Below are 19,296 nucleotides of genomic sequence, written 5' to 3'. Positions count from 1 at the left end.
TAAGATCGCCTGCATTCTTATTTTGAATTTCAAAATTTATTTCGTTGACATCAACTTTTTTCGCAGCCAATATAACTCGTTCACTTAACCAATCATGGTTTTTATAATTTTGAACAATATTTGGGAACACCTTCTCGATAAGTTCGGTTTTTGATTCAACAAAGTTACAAAAATTGGGAGGGAAGTTAATGTATCCCGACGATGTGTCTACTGGAATTTTGCCATTACCAATATCAAGCAATTGTTTTAAAAAAGCTTCTTCAGATTGATCGTTCTGCAATTCGACTCGCATGTTTATATTTAATTTAAGTGTTTTGACATACTTCCATAAATTTGACGACTTCAAACATGCATTAAGTTCGGCGGCTGGTGTTGATCGTGGCATTACCGGCAATGTTTGTCGAAAATCACCTGCCAATAGAATCATCGCACCACCAAACCGGTTCTGGTTGTGTCGTAAATTTTGCATTGTGCGGTCTAATGCCTCCAGAGATTTTTTGTTTGCCATTGTGCATTTATCCCAAACGATTAATTTGTTTTGTTGTAAGACTTTGGCCATCGCACAAGTTGCAAGCAATGTTGCAAGTTGGAGTTTCGATAATTCATGTTTAACGGTAACTTGAGTGCTGAATGAGCTGCTCGACCGCCTTCTAACAACGTAGGTGCAATACCTGATGAAGCAAGTGCGAGTGCAATTCCATTTTGCGATCGAATCGCTGCCAAAATTAATGAGATTAAAATTTTTTGTCCAGTTCCACCACGAGCATCTAAGAAAAACAGTCCCCCAGTTTCATCGTTGATTACTCTCATCAGCGTATCATAGGCATGTTTTTGTTGTTGATTTAATAGGGGAACGTTTCGTTGAACTATTTCCGTCAATGCCTCAGAATCATATTCGGTTTCGCGTCTTAACTCTTAATTAAATGCGTCGTGCATTGGGCGATTGGGACCTATCATTCCTAATTGTATTAACCTTTTGTTGGTAAGCATCAAGCACATGTCCTCAATTAAAATTAATGCTTCATTTTTAATTTCTTCGTTCATTTGCAAATCTGCATTCGAGATCCTAAGTCGCATCTGATGCAATATATCTTCGGCCATATGATAGTTATATTTGTTCCACAGATCAATTGGCGTTGATGGGAAGCATGTAGACAAAATTATAGAAAAAAATGTTCGTATTTGTTTAGCATTTGATGAAACTACAGCATCTTCCAGAGTGTGGTGCCAATGAGTATTATTTTTTAGTAATCCCATAAGTTGACAGGCTTTTCTGTATGTGCCGCATAATAGACCATTAATAGTTCGCAGATGTTGGAATGATGTTGGTCCACGAACATTGATTAAATAACAGTAAACGCAAATAAAAACACTCGTTTTGGTTGGTGACGTCATTTGAAAGCAATTATTATATTGCTGGATATTATTTAAAAAATGTTTTGAATCTGGATGATTTCCGGAAACTAATGAATATAGTGGGTCTGGAGGCGGTACCAACCTCGATTTGGATTAAACCTGAACGGAACGTTCCTACGTTCTTAGTTATTCCTATTCCATCTATTCTTTTCAACTTCATTTCGCATCTCACGTTGCTCGTTGGTTTGACTTGCCCGTATAGGCTGTTGGCTTGCAGCATTTCGCGTTCTACGACTTAAGTTGGTTCATCGAGTTATTGGCATTTTTGAGAATTATATGTCAAATAAATAATCCCTAAAACATGTTTCTACATATAACTTACGCATACCACGTAGTCTATTAAAAGTCTAAGACCTGATAAAATTTTTAATATTTTATGTCACCTACTGCCACCCTGTTTATAATTTGTCTTTAAACACTAAACAACCACTGTTGCACTCAACAAACTAAAAAGTTTCACTAAGCTAAACTAAGAAGAAAACTCAAACTCGCTAAACAAACTTGAAAATAACTCGCTAAACAAATACACTTTTCTTTCGAATGACGCAAAGCATTAAAAGCAACTGTCAAACGCGAAAAACTGACTTATTATGTATATACTCAGAATGCATGCATGCTAAATAGAAATTGCTGAAAGCGCCATCTATTTTTAATATTTTAGGTCACCTACTGCCACCCAAGCGCCATCTATTTTTTATTTCTTAAATTACTTTGACTGATAGATTTCTTTAGACTGTCTTATTCTAATCGAACCCGACAGATGTCGCGCAAGGCATTTTTAATTTTTTTGCAAATTTCCAAAATCTGGTGCAATTTTCCTGATGGTTTATTCTATAATATCCTTCTACAAACTAAAATACATTTTAAGAAAAAAAAATTAATCAAATCGGTAAAGTCATTTTCAAGTTATTTAATGACCAAAGAAAATATGGATTCATTTTTATATATTTAGATTGCCAAAGAGTTCCTTTAGAAACCAAAAGATATTAACTTTATAAAATTGATCTAAGTAAAATATAGATAGAAAGTATTCCAAATTTATTAGTATCCTTTCCTTTTATTTCATGATTGCCTTTGCATTTAAAGTAACAATTATCAGAAGCATGTCAATAGAAATATTTTAAGAATGTACCAGTATTATTTGTTCTGTTTCTCAACTTATATTGAAACATATAAGAAATTTTTTCTCTTGATTCGCGTCCCTTAAGTTTCATCATATAGAGTTTCCTCATTAAAAAGATAATGGTTTAATCTGTTATCATGCTGGTAAATCTGTTGTAGTCTTTATTTTTATTTTTATCGCACTCTACTGATGGCATCATCCGACCTAAGTCGGAAAGGGCCTAAGAAAATTATTTTATAAAAAGCAAATGAGAATGTTTTTTTTTTAATAACGTTCCAGATGCATCATTATTGGAGTCATAGAGATACCAAAACAGATATGCTAATTTCACGCTAAATAAAATGTTTTTGTGTATTATAAAATATTTCGAATATCTGCATAAACTCAAGTAGAATATTATATAAGAAGTGCGGATCAAGAATTTTAGTTTAAATTAATTAAATTATTAAAATAGAATTTTGCTTATTTTCTTCATATTATAGACTATAATTTTTTTACGACCACAAATTTAGATAGCACAACAATTACTCACTCTAAAAGAAGCAAAAAATAATATTCTTAGCTTAGTCCATTAATGCGCGATGGATTAAGCAATTAATTTACTAAAAACTACTTGCCGGTTACTACTATCGTTGATTGAATATTTGGACCTAAATATTCAATTAACGCTACTATACTAGATTGAATATATTTTGTAATAGTGCTAGAAATAGGTCTATCTTTTTTTTCTTGCATAAGAAATGTCAAATTAGGGTACAAACATAGTGGAACGACGAGGCTAGAGGCACAGCGACGAGGTAAGCGACGCGGCTTTTATTTCATCGTGTATTGTAATGAACCGAACATAAAAAAGAGATCGACGCGGTACTAGGCGACGAGAAAAGCGACGCGGTGCGCGTCGACATAAAATTTGCATTTATTGTCGCGTTGATACGGGACGGTTTTGATTGGTTTTTGCATGTTTTGGTTTAGAAAAGGTTGTTTGTTGGTACAGCATATACGCAATGGCTGAGCAAGTAAACATAATAACCTGCGTGTTCAACAGGCGTGCATTATGGAATGCTTCTCATCCAGATCATAAAAACCGTTATGTATTAGATGAGCTTTGGTCACAAGTAGCTACAGAATGTGGAATAACAGGCAAGTAAATTTTAAGTACATACCTTTATTTTATATACAGAGTCACTCATATTGAATAGGGAAATTATTTAGGTAATCTTTAAATGTGTCACGAATAAAAATTGCTGGATTGGGAACCCGACCTCTTGCATTCCAATTGGGTCTTGTAAAATTATTATTTGCAGGACTTTCTGTGACCAATTTTAAATGCCTTTCGAAACCCTCTTTATCCATGATAATATTATGTAAAAGACAAATTGCCTTAATTGTAATGTCGGCGAGTTGTTCGTTTGTTTCTATGGCTTTCGATAATATTCTCCATTTTGCATATATTATACCAAATGAACATTCAATCGTCTTCCTAGCTCTAGATAATCGCTGGTTAAAGTACTGCCTTTCAGGATTCAGAGTTTGTCTACTATAGGGTTTAAGCAAGTTTTCTTGTAGTGGATATGCTTCATCGGCTATGAAAACAAATGGCATTCGAATTTGCGTATGTGGTAGAGACTCTTCAGTTGGTACATTTAATTGTTTCTTTGAAAGTAATTTAGAGAAAGCCGAACTTTGAAAAGTACCCCCATCGGATTGTCGTCCATATCCTCCCACCTCTATTACAGTAAAGCGATAATTTACATCACAGACTGCTTGAAGAACGATCGAGAAGAATTTTTTATAATTAAAGAACATGCTTCCTGAATGACTGGGACATTTAATTTTTACGTGCTTGCCATCCAATGCACCTAAGCAATTGGGAAAATTCCAGATTTTCATGTAATCTTCACTGATTTTAATGAAATCATACTGTGTTGGAACTGGCAAGTGTATTGGCTGTAATATATTCCATACCGCGTTAACAGTTTCTTTAACAATTGATCCAACTGTTGTAGCTCCCATGCGAAAAGTGAATGATGGCTTTTGAACAATATTTATTATATATTATTTATATTCCCCTGTAGCACAATATCTGCAATAAAAAATAATAAAATTTTAGTTAGTGTCAGTGATTAGGCTGTGTTCTATTTTATTTTAACACTAATGCTAGAATGAACCACTTCTGAAACAAAAATCAATGTTAAAAATAGCTTATTCGTAACTTAAATTTCAATTTTTTTGCAGTGAAGGTGGCCCAAACTAAATGAAAAAATTTAAGAGATTATTTCAGAAGAGAACTGAAAAAACTTCCCATTCCACGGTCTGGTGATCCAGGGGACATTGCAATTAAATCCCACTGGCCCTATTTTAAAAGTTTGTTATTCTTAAAGGATCAATTTAGGCCTCGACAAGCAACGGGAAATTTGGTAGATTCTTTGGATGAATCGCTTGCTACGGACGTGCAATCTGATGTGAATTCTGATAACGATAGAGTGGAGACGGAAACAATAGACGATGTACAAGATCCCGTGAATGTCGAGCCATTGACACCTGCTTCTGTTGCTTCCGAAAACACTGAGGATTCATCTACAGGCACGTCAAGTCATTTTGCTGAACCTCGAACAGTTTTAAAGGGGCGACTCCGTAAAAGAAAAAATAATGTTGACGCTTTATAGGCCATCGAGGAACAGAAATTGGAGTTTATTAGAACAAAGAGGGCAAACATAAATGAAACCAAAGAAGATGATCATCTGTCATTTTTTAAGAGTCTACTACCACACGCGAGAAAAATTACGGATAACAACATTTTGCATTTTAGAAATAGAGGCGTTCAAGATCTGGTTCAGAGATATGCTTATGGCTATACTAATCAAATGAATCGGAATCAAGGAATCGAACCTTCGATTATCCGATCAACCAGAACGCCAACTCCTACTGAATCTTTCGTTTTATGTTTTTACCAAAAAGAATATTTCTACTTAGTTTATTTTTGTTAATTTTTTCCAGTGTTTAAGATGTTATGTTAATTGACCTGTTTAGTTGTAATACTTAATAAATATTATGTTTTTTGTACAAAAATATACATTCAACTTACCTTAAAGTAATAACCAACCTCTCTTCCGGTCCAATGGGTTGTTTATTGTAGTTTGTCCAATTTATTTGTAGACATGGAGACACTTTTTCTAAAATATAGTTAAAAGTAGCAATATCCATTCTCAAGTACTCGAAAAATCGGTCTGGATGCTGCTTGAGTTCAAAAAATAGTGTATGGTACTGCCCAAATCGTTTGCGCGATTTATTAATGGGATGTACAGAGCAAGTTCTGTTTAAACCTCTTATTAGAATAAGTCCGCGAAGCGCGGCATTGTCAAATAAAATTTCATCTTCACTGTCGGAAAACATTGTTTTGACTAAATTGAATTTAAAGAGTCGCAATTAATCGCGACTTCTGTCTCCTTACTATGTGTATGTCTCCTGCCACGTCGCTTATATCGTCGCTTACCTCGTCGCTGTGCCTCTAGCCTCGTCGTTCCACTATGTTTGTAGCCTTAGATAACTGAGACCACTGACTTTGCGTTTTTGTCATCTTTGTCACATTGGTCTCTTTAAGCCACAATACGTTTGATTTCTAAATCAGATTAAAAGACAATATTCAGACTACATATTGTCCGTAAGATCTAAGAAAAAATTAAAATTACATTACTCTTATCTGTGCTTGACAAATATTATTATATTTTTTCTTTAGTTTATATCGGTACCAAAAAAGGTACTTTATTTTTAATTATTATTTTTATTTCCTAAGTACGCTAGCTTTTTCATAATGTGTTCATTCTATAAAAAAACTAAAACATTTTAAAAGTTATTAAGCCATTAGATATTAAATTTGAAAATATCGTCATTTGGAAAGGAAAATAATCATAGAAAAGTTATTTTCACATATTTCTTAATATTGCTAGGATATTTTCATTCAAATATGCAATTTTGCATTTTCCTCTTATATCCGAATGTAATTGAATTCTTTTATATTACAAAACAAATATATTATATTACTTTTAAGTTTACAATAATCGTACCTTAATCTTTTACGGATTCCGAGAACCTAATGCTAAAGCTCGAATTTAAGCCACCCACTACATCTTTCAAGCTCGCATTGATAAAGTGAGTTAATGGTGGGTAGTTTATTATAATAAATTTCATCTAAATACAGTCATGGAAAGAATGAAATATTCTGCAGGAGTGGAGGTAGAAAGATTGGTGAGATAAAGAGATTGATGAATATTATTCAAATTAATCTTTTTTAGGTTTGAAAAAAGGTCCTTCCTTCCCAATTTAATCAAATACTCAGTTATCCCCGAAAATGTAGATAACTGAGTTTTTGATCCTGTTGCAAATATCTCATAAAGCCTTAAATATGCAATTTCTCTATGTTATACTTTAGCGGGCTTGCAGCCGACAGATTTGTTGAAAGTAAATACCCGAAGGTTCCAATTTAACTTAAATAAACATTGAAACTATCCACGTTTGTTATCCATTTTTAATAAGATTTTTTTATAAAATACGGAATTTACTTAAAAATCTTTTATTAACTTCTAGTTGATTTTAGTGATAAAAGGTTGATTATTGAGCGAAATAATTGTTACGTGTTAGTTCCTGAGTTTCCGACTGTTCGTATTAGTAATTTCTTGTATATGAAATAATAGGAGAAAACCGTAGTGGGCAATTGCCTTTTCTAGAGCTTTGTAGCATAAGAAATATCGACTTTCGTTTTAATAAATGAGATATGCTTCGATACGAAACAGTAAAAGTATAAGCTATACAAGACTATAAATTATAGCTATCACAAAAATTATGTTTATTAAGCCAAAAGGTAAATATCCGACTTCCAATACGTTGTCTTAAAAAGAAATAAATAAATATAGTCTTTATTTAAGTATTTCTATATAAACTATATGCAATAAAAGAATGCAATTGGCGAACTTTAGCCTCTTGGCCATTTTTCTACTCTACCAACTCACCTCTATATTACCAAGACGCATCATCTTCAATACTAACAAATAATATTCTACATCAAGCAGTAAGCCTTAACAGATATACATAAGTTTACCACCAAAATATACTGATACAATACTATATTATATGAAATGTTCAGGTCTTTCACAAGATTAAAACTAATTCTTTTTTTTTGTTTTAGAAAGAGTAATGTTTCCATAGTACATCTACGAAGCACCTCGGAGCCTTGGGATCGAGGACCAAGACCACCTTATTCATCTGCTGCCGCACGATCTTATTTTGCGGCCTCTCGCAGTGCTGCAACTACTAGCATGCCCTCGTCGGTAAGTTTTGAAATACGTTCAAAAGTTTCCTGGTCAGGTGGGTAAATTTGGTTAATGTACAATAGGGATAGCCAAGTTGATTAGTTTCCATTGTCGATAAGATTGGTGCGGGGTCCTTTCTAGATTATAGACTTTCATTCAGTAGATGTGTCGGATGATATCATTATTTGAGATCTAGTAATGAGTCCAACCAACTGTAAGCGACTGAAAAGAGGATATTAAATCAAATATTAAATTTTATATATTCTATAAGATGAATTAGAGCAAATCAAAAATATATAAATTAATTGCTCAATTTTTAAATATATTTGAATAAATATTACTTTACCTTTAAAAACAATGCGGCAAACTTAGATAGATAATTCTATAGATAAATCTAGCTAGTTTGGATGACCGGTACATTCTAACTAAATTTAAATACAATAACACAGTCCTTTCGGGTTGCTTAAAAGTTACTGATTGTCATTTCCTACAAGGTTTATTAAGTTTTTCCAGAATTATTAACTGGAGGTTATTATTACGGTTTATTAAGGTTAATTTAGTAGTATTGTATAGGCGCCAAGAATGTATAGAGAATGTATTTAAATTAATTTTTTTCAATAGCTAATAATTATATTGAACAAAATATTAATAAGTTACTTCGTTTTTATGGCTTCAAAAAGTTTTAGATGCACTTGATTTTTTTTTTAGTAGCTTTCAGGAGTTTTAAAAAATATAAAATCTATTTTTAAAACTAGTAATAGACTTCATATTTTGAGAAATTTGTCAAAAATATGATCGTATATAATATTTACCATTTTTAGATCTCTGGAAAAATATACGATTTTCTTTATTTTTGGGTCAATAAAAAGCAGCATCTATAAAAAAATGTTTTTAAAAAAAGTTGTTTATGGCTATCATCTAAGGCTCACTCATTTGGTCATAGCATAGGAAACAAGTGATTTAGGAAAGACTAATACATGCACTGTTAGAAAAAAACGGTGAAACCTAATTATAGATCTTTTTAAATATTAGAAGATTTATTATTAAATCATTTGTAAATAACATTGCATAAAATAATATAAATATAAATTTCGTATTTTCCTTTTTTGATAGGTTGCTTTACACGATTCAGTCGGGAACTGCTAATAGCTCAAACGATTTTGTGAACTCATCAGCATTAATCTAATTTGTTATTAACGATGTTTAACTTCCCTAATAATAAAGAAAATGTTTTTAATAAATGTAATAATGAAAAAAACTTCTAGGGGTTGTTCAGTGCAACAGTAGAATCCATTTGAGTATAGGAACGCATGTCCGGAAATGTGTCACTACGCCACTACGGCCCTAAGACGCGTTTAAATTTAGAAAAATATTAATTACCTAAATAGGATCTGATGCATTTATTTTTACCTTTTGTATATGATACCATCACAACAATTGTTCAAAATGTCTTCCTCCAACCTCAATACACCGATTTAAACGCCGCACATGATTTCGGCGGACTACTTTAAAAATTTAATCCTCGTTTTGAATGATTTCAAATGCTGCTGTTATTCGTCCAATTAAGTCTAGCTCTGATTCTACTGGAGTTTCGTAGACTAAAGACTTTACATGTCCCCACAAGAAAAAATCAAGCGACGTTAAATCGGGTGACCTAGGAGGCCAAGAAACTGCTCCACCTCTCGCAATCCAACGGTACCCAAACCGCTGAGCCAAATACACGTGTAAAGTCCAGTTCAGAGATCTATTAGAATCTTTGATGTGTCGCAGATGCCGCACTAACTAGTCCGTGCGCCTATGTCATATTTGTTGTTGCATGATATATATGTTTAAATGGCAAAATTTTATATTGTCTATCTATGAAATCATTTTAAATATACGTAAAACCCCATGTTTTATACTATTTTTTATTTTTCTTTCGAAAATGTCAATTTTTAGAAAGAAAATAATATCACAAGAAAATAATATCAAAAAATTGACCGCGGACTAAAATCCAAGCATCTTACAAAATATTTTAAACACTTCCAGCACTCACAGACTTGTCACCTCTTTTTAGCCAGTCTATTAAACAAAGATAAAACACCTGCGTTCTGACAATTCCTACTTTAGGCTGTGCAAGTGATTGTGTATCTCCTCTATCCCACTGAATTTAAGAATTACGGGGCCGTACCCAAATAAATTTTTGGACCGTTTTTGTATTATTTTCGTCGTGTTTTTAAAGAGATCTTTACGGATGGGTCTATCGCCTTTAAAATAGTTGTTGGATGGGTTTATCAGCTTTAATAGTTGGGAGGGGGGCCATGTGAGGTTATTATTTGATGTGTTTTGCTTATTATGCTTTTTACACGTTTATGAAAGTAAAGAATTTAGAATTTGGCCTGTATTCCTGTAAATTTTTTGCAGTTTTTACTGTGAGGAACAGTGTTTTTCTATTTGTGTTTGTGGATTTGTTTTGGTATTATACCTAAAGACCTTAAAATGTTTCGACCCTGGAAAAATAGGCAGGAAAATTTGGCAAATGAAGAGGAAAGTGTTTGTGCGGGCTTATGGAGACCGTGGGTGTACAAGAAAGACAATAACATTTGTGATAAAAACAATAAGAGTGATCTGGGCAGTGATTTAGACTTACATAGTTCTGATAGTTCATTTTCTAGTATTGAGGAAGCAAAAAGAAGCAAGGGAAGTAGAAGCTACAGAGGAAATCGAGTAGTTTTAAAAGAACAAATTTATCTAAATATCTATAACAATCTAAGGAATGATACTCAGTTCACAAATGATTGTACTGCTTTGCAAAAAATAGCGTTTTTAACAGGGGTTCCCTATAGTAAAATATGCCTGTAAAAAAAGGATTAAACACAGAATAAAAGGGAAAGATGCAGGACAATCAAAGGGACTTGACATGGATATTGCCAAATTGCTAAGGAAAGGTGTATATTCTAAATACAAAAACAATGATGTTCTGACCATATAGACACCTTATCGGCAAGGGACAAACATTTCTCAGTCTCAACCTTGCGGAGATACCTGATAAAACTTGGATTTAAGCTTAAGGTGGTTAACAAAAGAGCTGCTGTAATGGAATTGTCAGGAGGTGTATAGAATATTTGAGGAAAATTAAAAAAATTTGGGAGGAAGAAAGATCCATATATTATTTAGCCGAAACATGATATGATACATTTATGATTGATGTATAATTTCCATTCTCTGGGAAAAAAGTCTCTTTTTTGCCATAGTAAGAAAACCATATTTTTATTAATAAAACAAGTTTAAAATTTTGTTTTTTACAGCTTACTGCCCCTGTTGTCCTTCAGTGATACAATAAAGACTGCTTCTTCCACCATTCTCTGGGAAAAATCCTGTTTTACTATGGTAAGAAAAACACTGTTTTTAATAAGAAAACAAATCTAAAATTTTGTTTTTTACAGCTTACTACCCCTGTTGTCCTTCAGCAACACCATGAAGACTGCTGCTTCCTCCATTCTCTGGAAAAAAGTCCATTTTTTGCCATAGTGAGAAAATCCTATTTTTATTAATTAAACAAGTTTAAAGTTTTGTTTTTTTCAGCTTACTGCCCCGGTTTGTCCTTCAGCGACACAATAAAGTATATATAATGTAATGCTTTAGAATCCATATGCTGATGTGCGAGATGAAGTTGGAATCCATGGCGGCAACAGAGAAACTGTTTCCTTCCTTAATGGAAGAAACTGCTAAAGAACAATGGCAAAAAAACAGAATTTACAAAATTTGTATTAATTTTTTGGGCCAGATTCAAAAGAGTGGTTAAATTTAGAAAAGTATTTAGTATCCTCACTGTAGTTTTATTATCCAGTATACCTACTTAAAATGTAGTGTTTTGTATAAGATTTTTAGTTTTTAGTATAAGCATTTATTTTTGTTAATTTTAATCTAATCTCTCCTAATATGCATAATAACTAAATACGAGGCAAACAAATTAATAAATACGTTAGGGATGTAAGGTGTGTTTTTTTTATAAGTAAAACTTGTGTCTTTTAAAGGCATAAAGTATAGACAGCCAGATGATTTTTAATGTAAAAGTTTATTTAAAAAAATATACTTCCAATTTTCTGACTACATAATTACTTTTTATCAAAAAAAGTTGGTACTAAATATAGAGATGGGGGATTTTCATGAGTATATTATTATAATAATATATCATAATATGTATTAATTAAAAAAAAACTATAATAAAGGACATTGAATATGGCAGCCACAATCCCCATTAATAATCACCACCATGTAAAAATAAATCTCAATTCCCAAAAAAAGGAAATATATAAAATTTGAAGACAAACCAAAACATTTTACACTTTTGTGTCAAAAAGTAATTATTTAATGCCTTAATTTACAGAATAAATGGGCCTAAGTAATTTGTCACCTACTCTCTCATTAAACTCAAAAATGCTTTATTGTCAATATAAACATAGAAGTTGTAGACAAAGCCAATAGACTGTACATTAAAGGAATAAAAACGAGAAACTAATTTAAAATAAAATAAAATTATATAGTAAAACTTTGAAAAATACTTAAATGCTAATCTTTAAAAATTCATCATAGTTTAGTTGCTACATAGTTTAGTACGCTTTACTAGCAAGAAATATTTTCTTCCTTGTACGTAGGCTTTTTTCAGTCTTAAGTTGTCTTATTTCTAGTGGAAGTTTATTAAACAGCTTTCTACCTCCATATATGATAGAGCTACGGACAAGTTCAAAATGAGGAATGGGTAGCCTCAACAAATAGTTTTGTCGCGTATTATAGTGGCTTCCTAAGTGGAGTTCCTATTTATATTTTCTAAAAACTAAGCAAACTGTTTCCAAAATAAAAATACAACACAGGGTTAAAATATTATGACTTACAAAAAGCGGGCGACATGAATCACGAGGCTTGGCCCTATATAGATATCTAATGGCCCCTTTTTGGAGTACAAACACTGAACTAAAAAGTGAATTTGAACATGAACCCCAAAAGCAAATTCCATATCGAAGGTGCCACTCGATAATCGCGAAGTATGCAGATCTGGCGATGGAGAAATTAAGACTGGTGGCAATAACCCTTAGGGCGTAGCAGCCTGATGAGACTTTTCTACATACATTCACAATATGGTCTTTAAATTTAAGGAACTTGTCTATGGAAAGACCCAAAAACTTACTGAACGGTGGCATGTTGATGGCTTCATTATTTAAACATATATCATTTGTATTGCATTTAAGGATATTTGTTTTGGAAACATTAAATGTCAAAAAATTTGCATCACACCAGTCTTTAATTTTTAACAAATCTGCACGTATATTGGCCTCCATTTGAGAAACATCAGAGTCGTGCTAGAGGATGGTGGTATCATCGGCACACCAGTTACCTGCAGTTGTGGCAGATCGTTCACATAAATAAGAAAAATTAAAAGACAAAGTACTGATCCTTGCGGAACACCCGCATTTATATTAAGTTCCTTAGACATACCACCATTAAAGTTGACAGCCTGGACACGATTTGATAAGTAGAAACGAAACCACTCAAGGGCAGTTCCCCTGAAACCATAGAGCTCCAGTTTCATCAGCAGCACTCTGTGACTCATGCAGTCAAATGCCTTGGACAAGTCACAGAATACCGCTGCTGCAACTTCACCAACATTCAGTCGGTTGTACAGGTGCTCTAGAAAGCTAAAGATAGCATCATTTGTGCTCACAGACTCACGAAAGCCAAACTGCTGAAAACTCAATAGGCCAAATCTATTTGAAAATGAAACCATCCTCACCTTAACGAGCCGTTCCACTATCTTGGCTAAAGTAGGCAATAACTTTAGTTACGTAGTAACTTACTTAGTTTTCTATTTCGTTTCGTAATATTGACAACAGGAAAAGCAGTGTTAAAATTGTTTAATACTATTTGATGAAAGCTATGCAGTGGGTTAACAGTAGTCAATACATTATTCCAACTTGACATATTGCAAAGAAAAGAGACTTGACTTGTTATAAGGGACTGATGGCGCTAAAAACTAAACTTATGAAATTAAAATTTTTGGTTAAACTCATTTAACGTACTTAAATCTTATATTTAAATTAAATATTATCTTGCTATCAACTATCCTGAATTTCTAACTTAATAAAACTAAACCCAAAAATCCCAAATAATAAAGTTTTAAATACAAATAAATTTTAAGGCCGGACCTGTGCAACTTTTCACGCTTGAGTGGCTGTGACTAAGGTCAGGCGTTTAACAAAATAGTACGTGGGCACATGCAGTCACATTTTACAAATCAAATGTATAAATTCTTAAAAAAATGCTTAAAACATTTATTTATTTAATGAAATGATTAAATATCGCTTAGAATAATACTTTATGACTCTTTCCACATAAAATTTTGCGGTTTAAAGATGCATGTCATGTGACAATACAAGCAACACCGGCACACGGACTATTTGCGGTACATCAAAGATTCTAATAGATCTCTGAACTGAACTATACTTGTACAGCAAAGTGAGCCGGCGCTCCGTCATGCTGAAACCACATTTGCTGTCTAACGTTTAGTGAAACATTTTGAAGGAGTTCTGGGAGAACTTCCTCCAAGAAAAGCAGATAAATAGGTCCTGTTAACCGTTCCGGTAGAAGGTATGGCCCAATTAAATAATCATCAACAATGCCTGCCCATACTTCAGAATCGTTGACAGACCAACGATTCTGATTTTTTTGTTTCTTGGAAAAATTGCATAAGGATTTTCTTCGTCCCAAACATTGCTATTCCTACAATTAAAAATACCGGCTTTTGTGAAAGAGGCTTCATCGGTCCACAAAACATATCGTAAAAAATTTGGTTATGCAATGATGTGATCCAGAAGCCATCGATAAAAGTGAACTCTATTATGATAATTGGCTGCAGTCATACCTTGAACTTTCTGGAAGTGGTAAGGATGGAGTTGTTGCTCGTGTAGTACCCGCACGACAGAAGCGTTACTCGTATTCATATTCTTAGCGACCTCACGTGTGCTATTTGATGGTTCATCGGCAACTCGCTGAAGTACCTCTTCTTCAAATTCGACCGTTCTTACGGTTCGAGCAACACCAGTATCATGCATCTTGGTCTTAAACATGCCTGTCTCAGTGAGCCGCTGATGAACCGCAATAAACTTTTTGTATCCAGGATGCTGTCGTTCGGGATAACGTTCATGATACAACCGCGATACTGTTCGTGCATTGCAGTTTGTTGCTCCGTATGCCAAATGCATATCCGCCAATTCTTGATTGGTAAAGTTTTCCATTAGCAATAAATGTTTAAAAATTGTAACCTATAAAATTTTTAAACATGACACTGAGAATTGACATTGATAAGCGTTGATTTTAAACAATTGTTGTTATGGTACCATGTACAAAAGGTAAAAATAAATGCAGCAGATCCTATTTAGGTAATTAATGTTTTTTTATAAATTTTAACGCCTCTTAGGGCCGTAGTGGCGTAGTGACGCATTTCCGGACATGGGTTCCTATACTTAAATGGATTGTTCTGTTGCACTGAACAACCCCCAGAAGTTTGATCCCATAGTTCTGAAACACCCTGTATATATCGTAGAATTATTAGTTGGCGAAACAATAATTGTATTGATATTTTACAACTCATGTTGTTTTTAGAAAATTACGCTTTCATACAAAATTATCGAAAATTTTTAACCACTCCGAAAATTACTGAAATATCGATTAAAACAAATTTATATAAACAAAAAAATTAATAATATTTATAAATTTTATAATATTTATAGATTCTGTTCCAAAGCACGACATATTCCCTTGTTTAAAAATCATTGAAATAATGAGATTAAGGGAATTTTAATTATTACCGATCATGTTTTGGGAGGGAGAAAACCTTCTGTCTTTTAGGCACTTTTATTTAGCGCGTTGAAAATTTAAACCACAAATCCTTCTGTACTACAAATTTATTTGCATGAACCAGCAAACAATTTTACTCCTTTTCCTAATAATGCTTAAATATCATTTATAACACAAACGTTCGCACGAGAAGTATTATCACTTAACAATTCTATTCAAATTGCAAACAGGTAAACAACTCTTTTAGCTTACATATAGCTAATGAATTAACATTTATCTACAGTGTGTCCCACGATGAGCGAATTTATACGTAAAAATGACAAAAAATTTTGTAGTTGAAATTTGACCGTTTGGCATCCTGCCCTGCTTGATTAAAAAATAAAATTTAGCATATTTTTATTTTTTTTAATCAAGCATGCCTTAATACAAGCATTTTTTAAATTTTATGAGTAGGTAAAATAGTATTTCTAGGCAAGATATAAAAAAAGTTTATAGAAAAAAAGTTGTTTAGAATGCAAAATTATGCCCGAATACGAAATTTCATAACCATAGGCCAACTTTAATTTTTACGTTTTGTGTACCAATTAATTTTTTTATTCATATTTAATTATTAGAGAAAAACTAAATAATTTATTTATCTAATAGTTAAATCACTGATCTAAGAGTTACAAAACATCCTTAAAAATATGTTTGTAATAAAATGTACATAGTACGTCTAATTCAACAAGAAAATTTATTTTATTTTCCTATTTCAAATTTATTCAATGTAGTTACCTCCATTATCGAAACATTTTTTAATATCTTTCCTAAACATTTCAAAAGAATTTTAAATTTCTTTAGTGGAAATTGAATTACAAGCGAGAGTACTAGAATTCTTTGTTTTAGTAATTCCCTGTCTTTCGGTGATGGCTCGGAATAAACAATTTGCTTGAGCCGGCCCCATAAGTAGGAATCAGAAATGGTTAAAAGAGGTGACCTTGGCGGCCACACATTTGGGCCGCGATTTCCAATCCATTGATTCGGAAAAGTTGTATTCAACCATTCTGCTACTCGAATAGTGAAGTGCGCTGGACAGCCGTGTTAAAAATAAAGATTTATTCTTTGATCAACCTGTAAAGGTTCTAAGTATTCTTCAAAAAATCTTTTCAAAATTTGAAGATACGTTTCTTGATTAAGAGATTCTTCAATAAAGTACGGTTTAATAATATCTAAATGGTAAGATATGGCACACCATACGTTGACTTTTTGAAAATATTGCCTCTTGCTATGGATTTCAAAGTTTGGCGTTTCATTGGACAAAAATTGACAATTTTGGGATGAAATTACACCATTTATCGTGAAAGTAGATTTGTCCGAAAATATTATTTTTTTATGAAAATTCCTGTTTTCTAAAATTTTATCGCCTAACAAAGCAGTTTTCTAAAGTATTTAAGTACCTTGGTTTGAATGCTTTAATATTGTTGGCATGATAAATTCTTTGAAATTTAGATTTGCTTATGTTCAGCACCGCCGACCTAGCTCTCAATGACATCCGAGGATTTTCACGAATTGACTTCAAAGCAAGGATTGTAGCAGCATCATTTTCATCGTATCTCTTTTTCTGTTTTTTTTTCATCTCAACACTACCCGTGGCCTCAAAAAGTTTAATTAGTCGTTTCGCAGAAGATATTGTTACTTCGACTTGCGGATGTTTTTCACGAAAAAGATTCAAAACGTACTTTAACGACATACTATTTACACAATGAAAATCTGCTTCAAATTTAACATTTTTCTGTAAATTCTGATAATATTATTAAGAACTTTTATAAACTTTACAATAAGAAAATGACGTGAGTACGTTTTTTGTACATAACTTTGACAGCGACAATGTTTTATAGTAGCTGCCACATTTAATGATAAATTATGAGAATGTTTTAATTTAAAAAAGTTCGATAAAAACTCGTAAATGCAGCAAAAAGGAACCCAATAAGCGGCATGCATTCCACGAGTAAAAAATTTCTAACCATCGTAAAAAGAATTAGTCCAAGGGCAATAATTTTCAAAATAATTGTCACTATTTTAACTATTAATATTTATTTGGTTTTTGTTTAAACTTTCAAAAAAGTTAGGAATAATTAAATAATACATAATTCAAACGTAAAAATCAAAGTAGGCCTATGGTTATGAATTTCGGTATTCGGACATAATTTTGTATTCTAAACAACTGTTTCTTATAAACTCTACCTAATCTTGCTTAGAAATACTACTTTACCTACGCATAAAATTTAAAAAATGCTCGTATCACGTTATGCTTGATTTAAAAAAAATTTAAAATATGCCAAATTTAATTTTTTAATCAAGCAGGGCTGGATGCCAAACGATCAAATTTCATCCCGAAATTCGCTCATCCTGGTACACTGTATACTAATTGATTTGCCAAATTAAAAAATATTTTTAATTTAGAGATTTTAAAATAAGAGTAGAGATATAATCGATGTCGAGAGAGTGAGAGCGAGATTACTTTTTTCAGCTGAGACGCAAGATGACCTTTGCCTCTTGATAAATTTTAAATGAGTGCTGAGTTGTCTCCGTCACGGCGCACCCTCGCTACTGGAGCAGCTGACGTACTTAATGCTGATTGGTGCGCCAGGGAATAATAACATTGCCGATTTTCTATCTAATGCGACGTGGTGGCGACCAGAAAGAGATTATAAGAAAATCGGTAGTTCTGATGCGGTTTTTTGCTTGATTGATATTTTGCATTAAAAACTATTTAAAATGAGAAGTAAAAATATATACCATGTGAGATAATTTCGAACAAAGATTGTCAAACTGACATAGTATTCAACTAAAGTGTATTGTTTAGGTATTGTTAGAGATTACTAGATGCGTAGCAAATGAGATATACCTATTTTTTAAACGTCAAGTCTACGTCAGTCAACAATGAAAACTTGACGGGTGGTTTTCCATGCAGTTCTTTTTGATAGCTGGAAGGATTGTTTTCGTTTGTTACAGGGTTTGTTTTCGCTGTAATTAAGCGAACGCGAAACCTCGCTGCCAACATCTCCACTAAGATTGTAGAGTCCAAATAATTATTATGCAGGATAATTATCGATGTTCAAAAAAAATTTGGCAATTAAACTTTGGACTATCCTACAGACTACACCGCCTAACTTCAAAGTGCCTCAGTGTGCAAAAAAAAGTGCCTCAGTGTGTTTTGACTTACCCTCCGAGATCACATTACAAACGCTGAGCTATGTATAACAGAATGATTGACACAGTAGAACGAATAGCAATTCTAAAATAGAATTGGGCGGGTCACATTGCGAGAATGCGGGATAACAGATGGACCAATAGCACAGAGGCTTAGACAGGAAGCAAGGAGAAGCAGAAGACTAGTGGTCGTCTTGAGACTAGATGGTCCGATGATATTAAACAGATCGACACAAAGCCGATATAAGAGGCATAAAATAGGATCATGTCCAGAACTGGATCGATCAGTCGCACTGGATGAATATGGACTGATCGATGATTTTATTTAGAAAAAAACAAAATACAAAAATTATATATTAATTGCGTAACTAATTAAAATTGAGTAACTTGATACAATTAAAGACAATTGTCTTATTAAAAGAATTC

General features: G+C 32.8%; 1 protein-coding gene across 2 annotated transcripts in view; it reads left to right on the top strand.

The window, feature by feature from the left end:
* Positions 1 to 19,296, top strand: part of LOC126743130 (uncharacterized) — an 802,914-nt gene that overhangs the window by 397,483 nt on the left and 386,135 nt on the right. For both annotated transcript variants that reach the window (XM_050450098.1, XM_050450100.1), the window contains one exon: positions 7,722 to 7,863. In XM_050450098.1, the coding sequence (XP_050306055.1) occupies positions 7,722 to 7,863 (142 nt within the window). The remainder of the gene's footprint in view (positions 1 to 7,721; positions 7,864 to 19,296) is intronic.

This window comes from Anthonomus grandis, chromosome 12 (assembly GCF_022605725.1).
Source record: "Anthonomus grandis grandis chromosome 12, icAntGran1.3, whole genome shotgun sequence".
Taxonomy (NCBI): domain Eukaryota; kingdom Metazoa; phylum Arthropoda; class Insecta; order Coleoptera; family Curculionidae; genus Anthonomus; species Anthonomus grandis.
The sequence above is the reverse complement of the archived record's forward strand: the minus strand, read 5'-3'. Positions and strand labels throughout refer to the sequence as shown.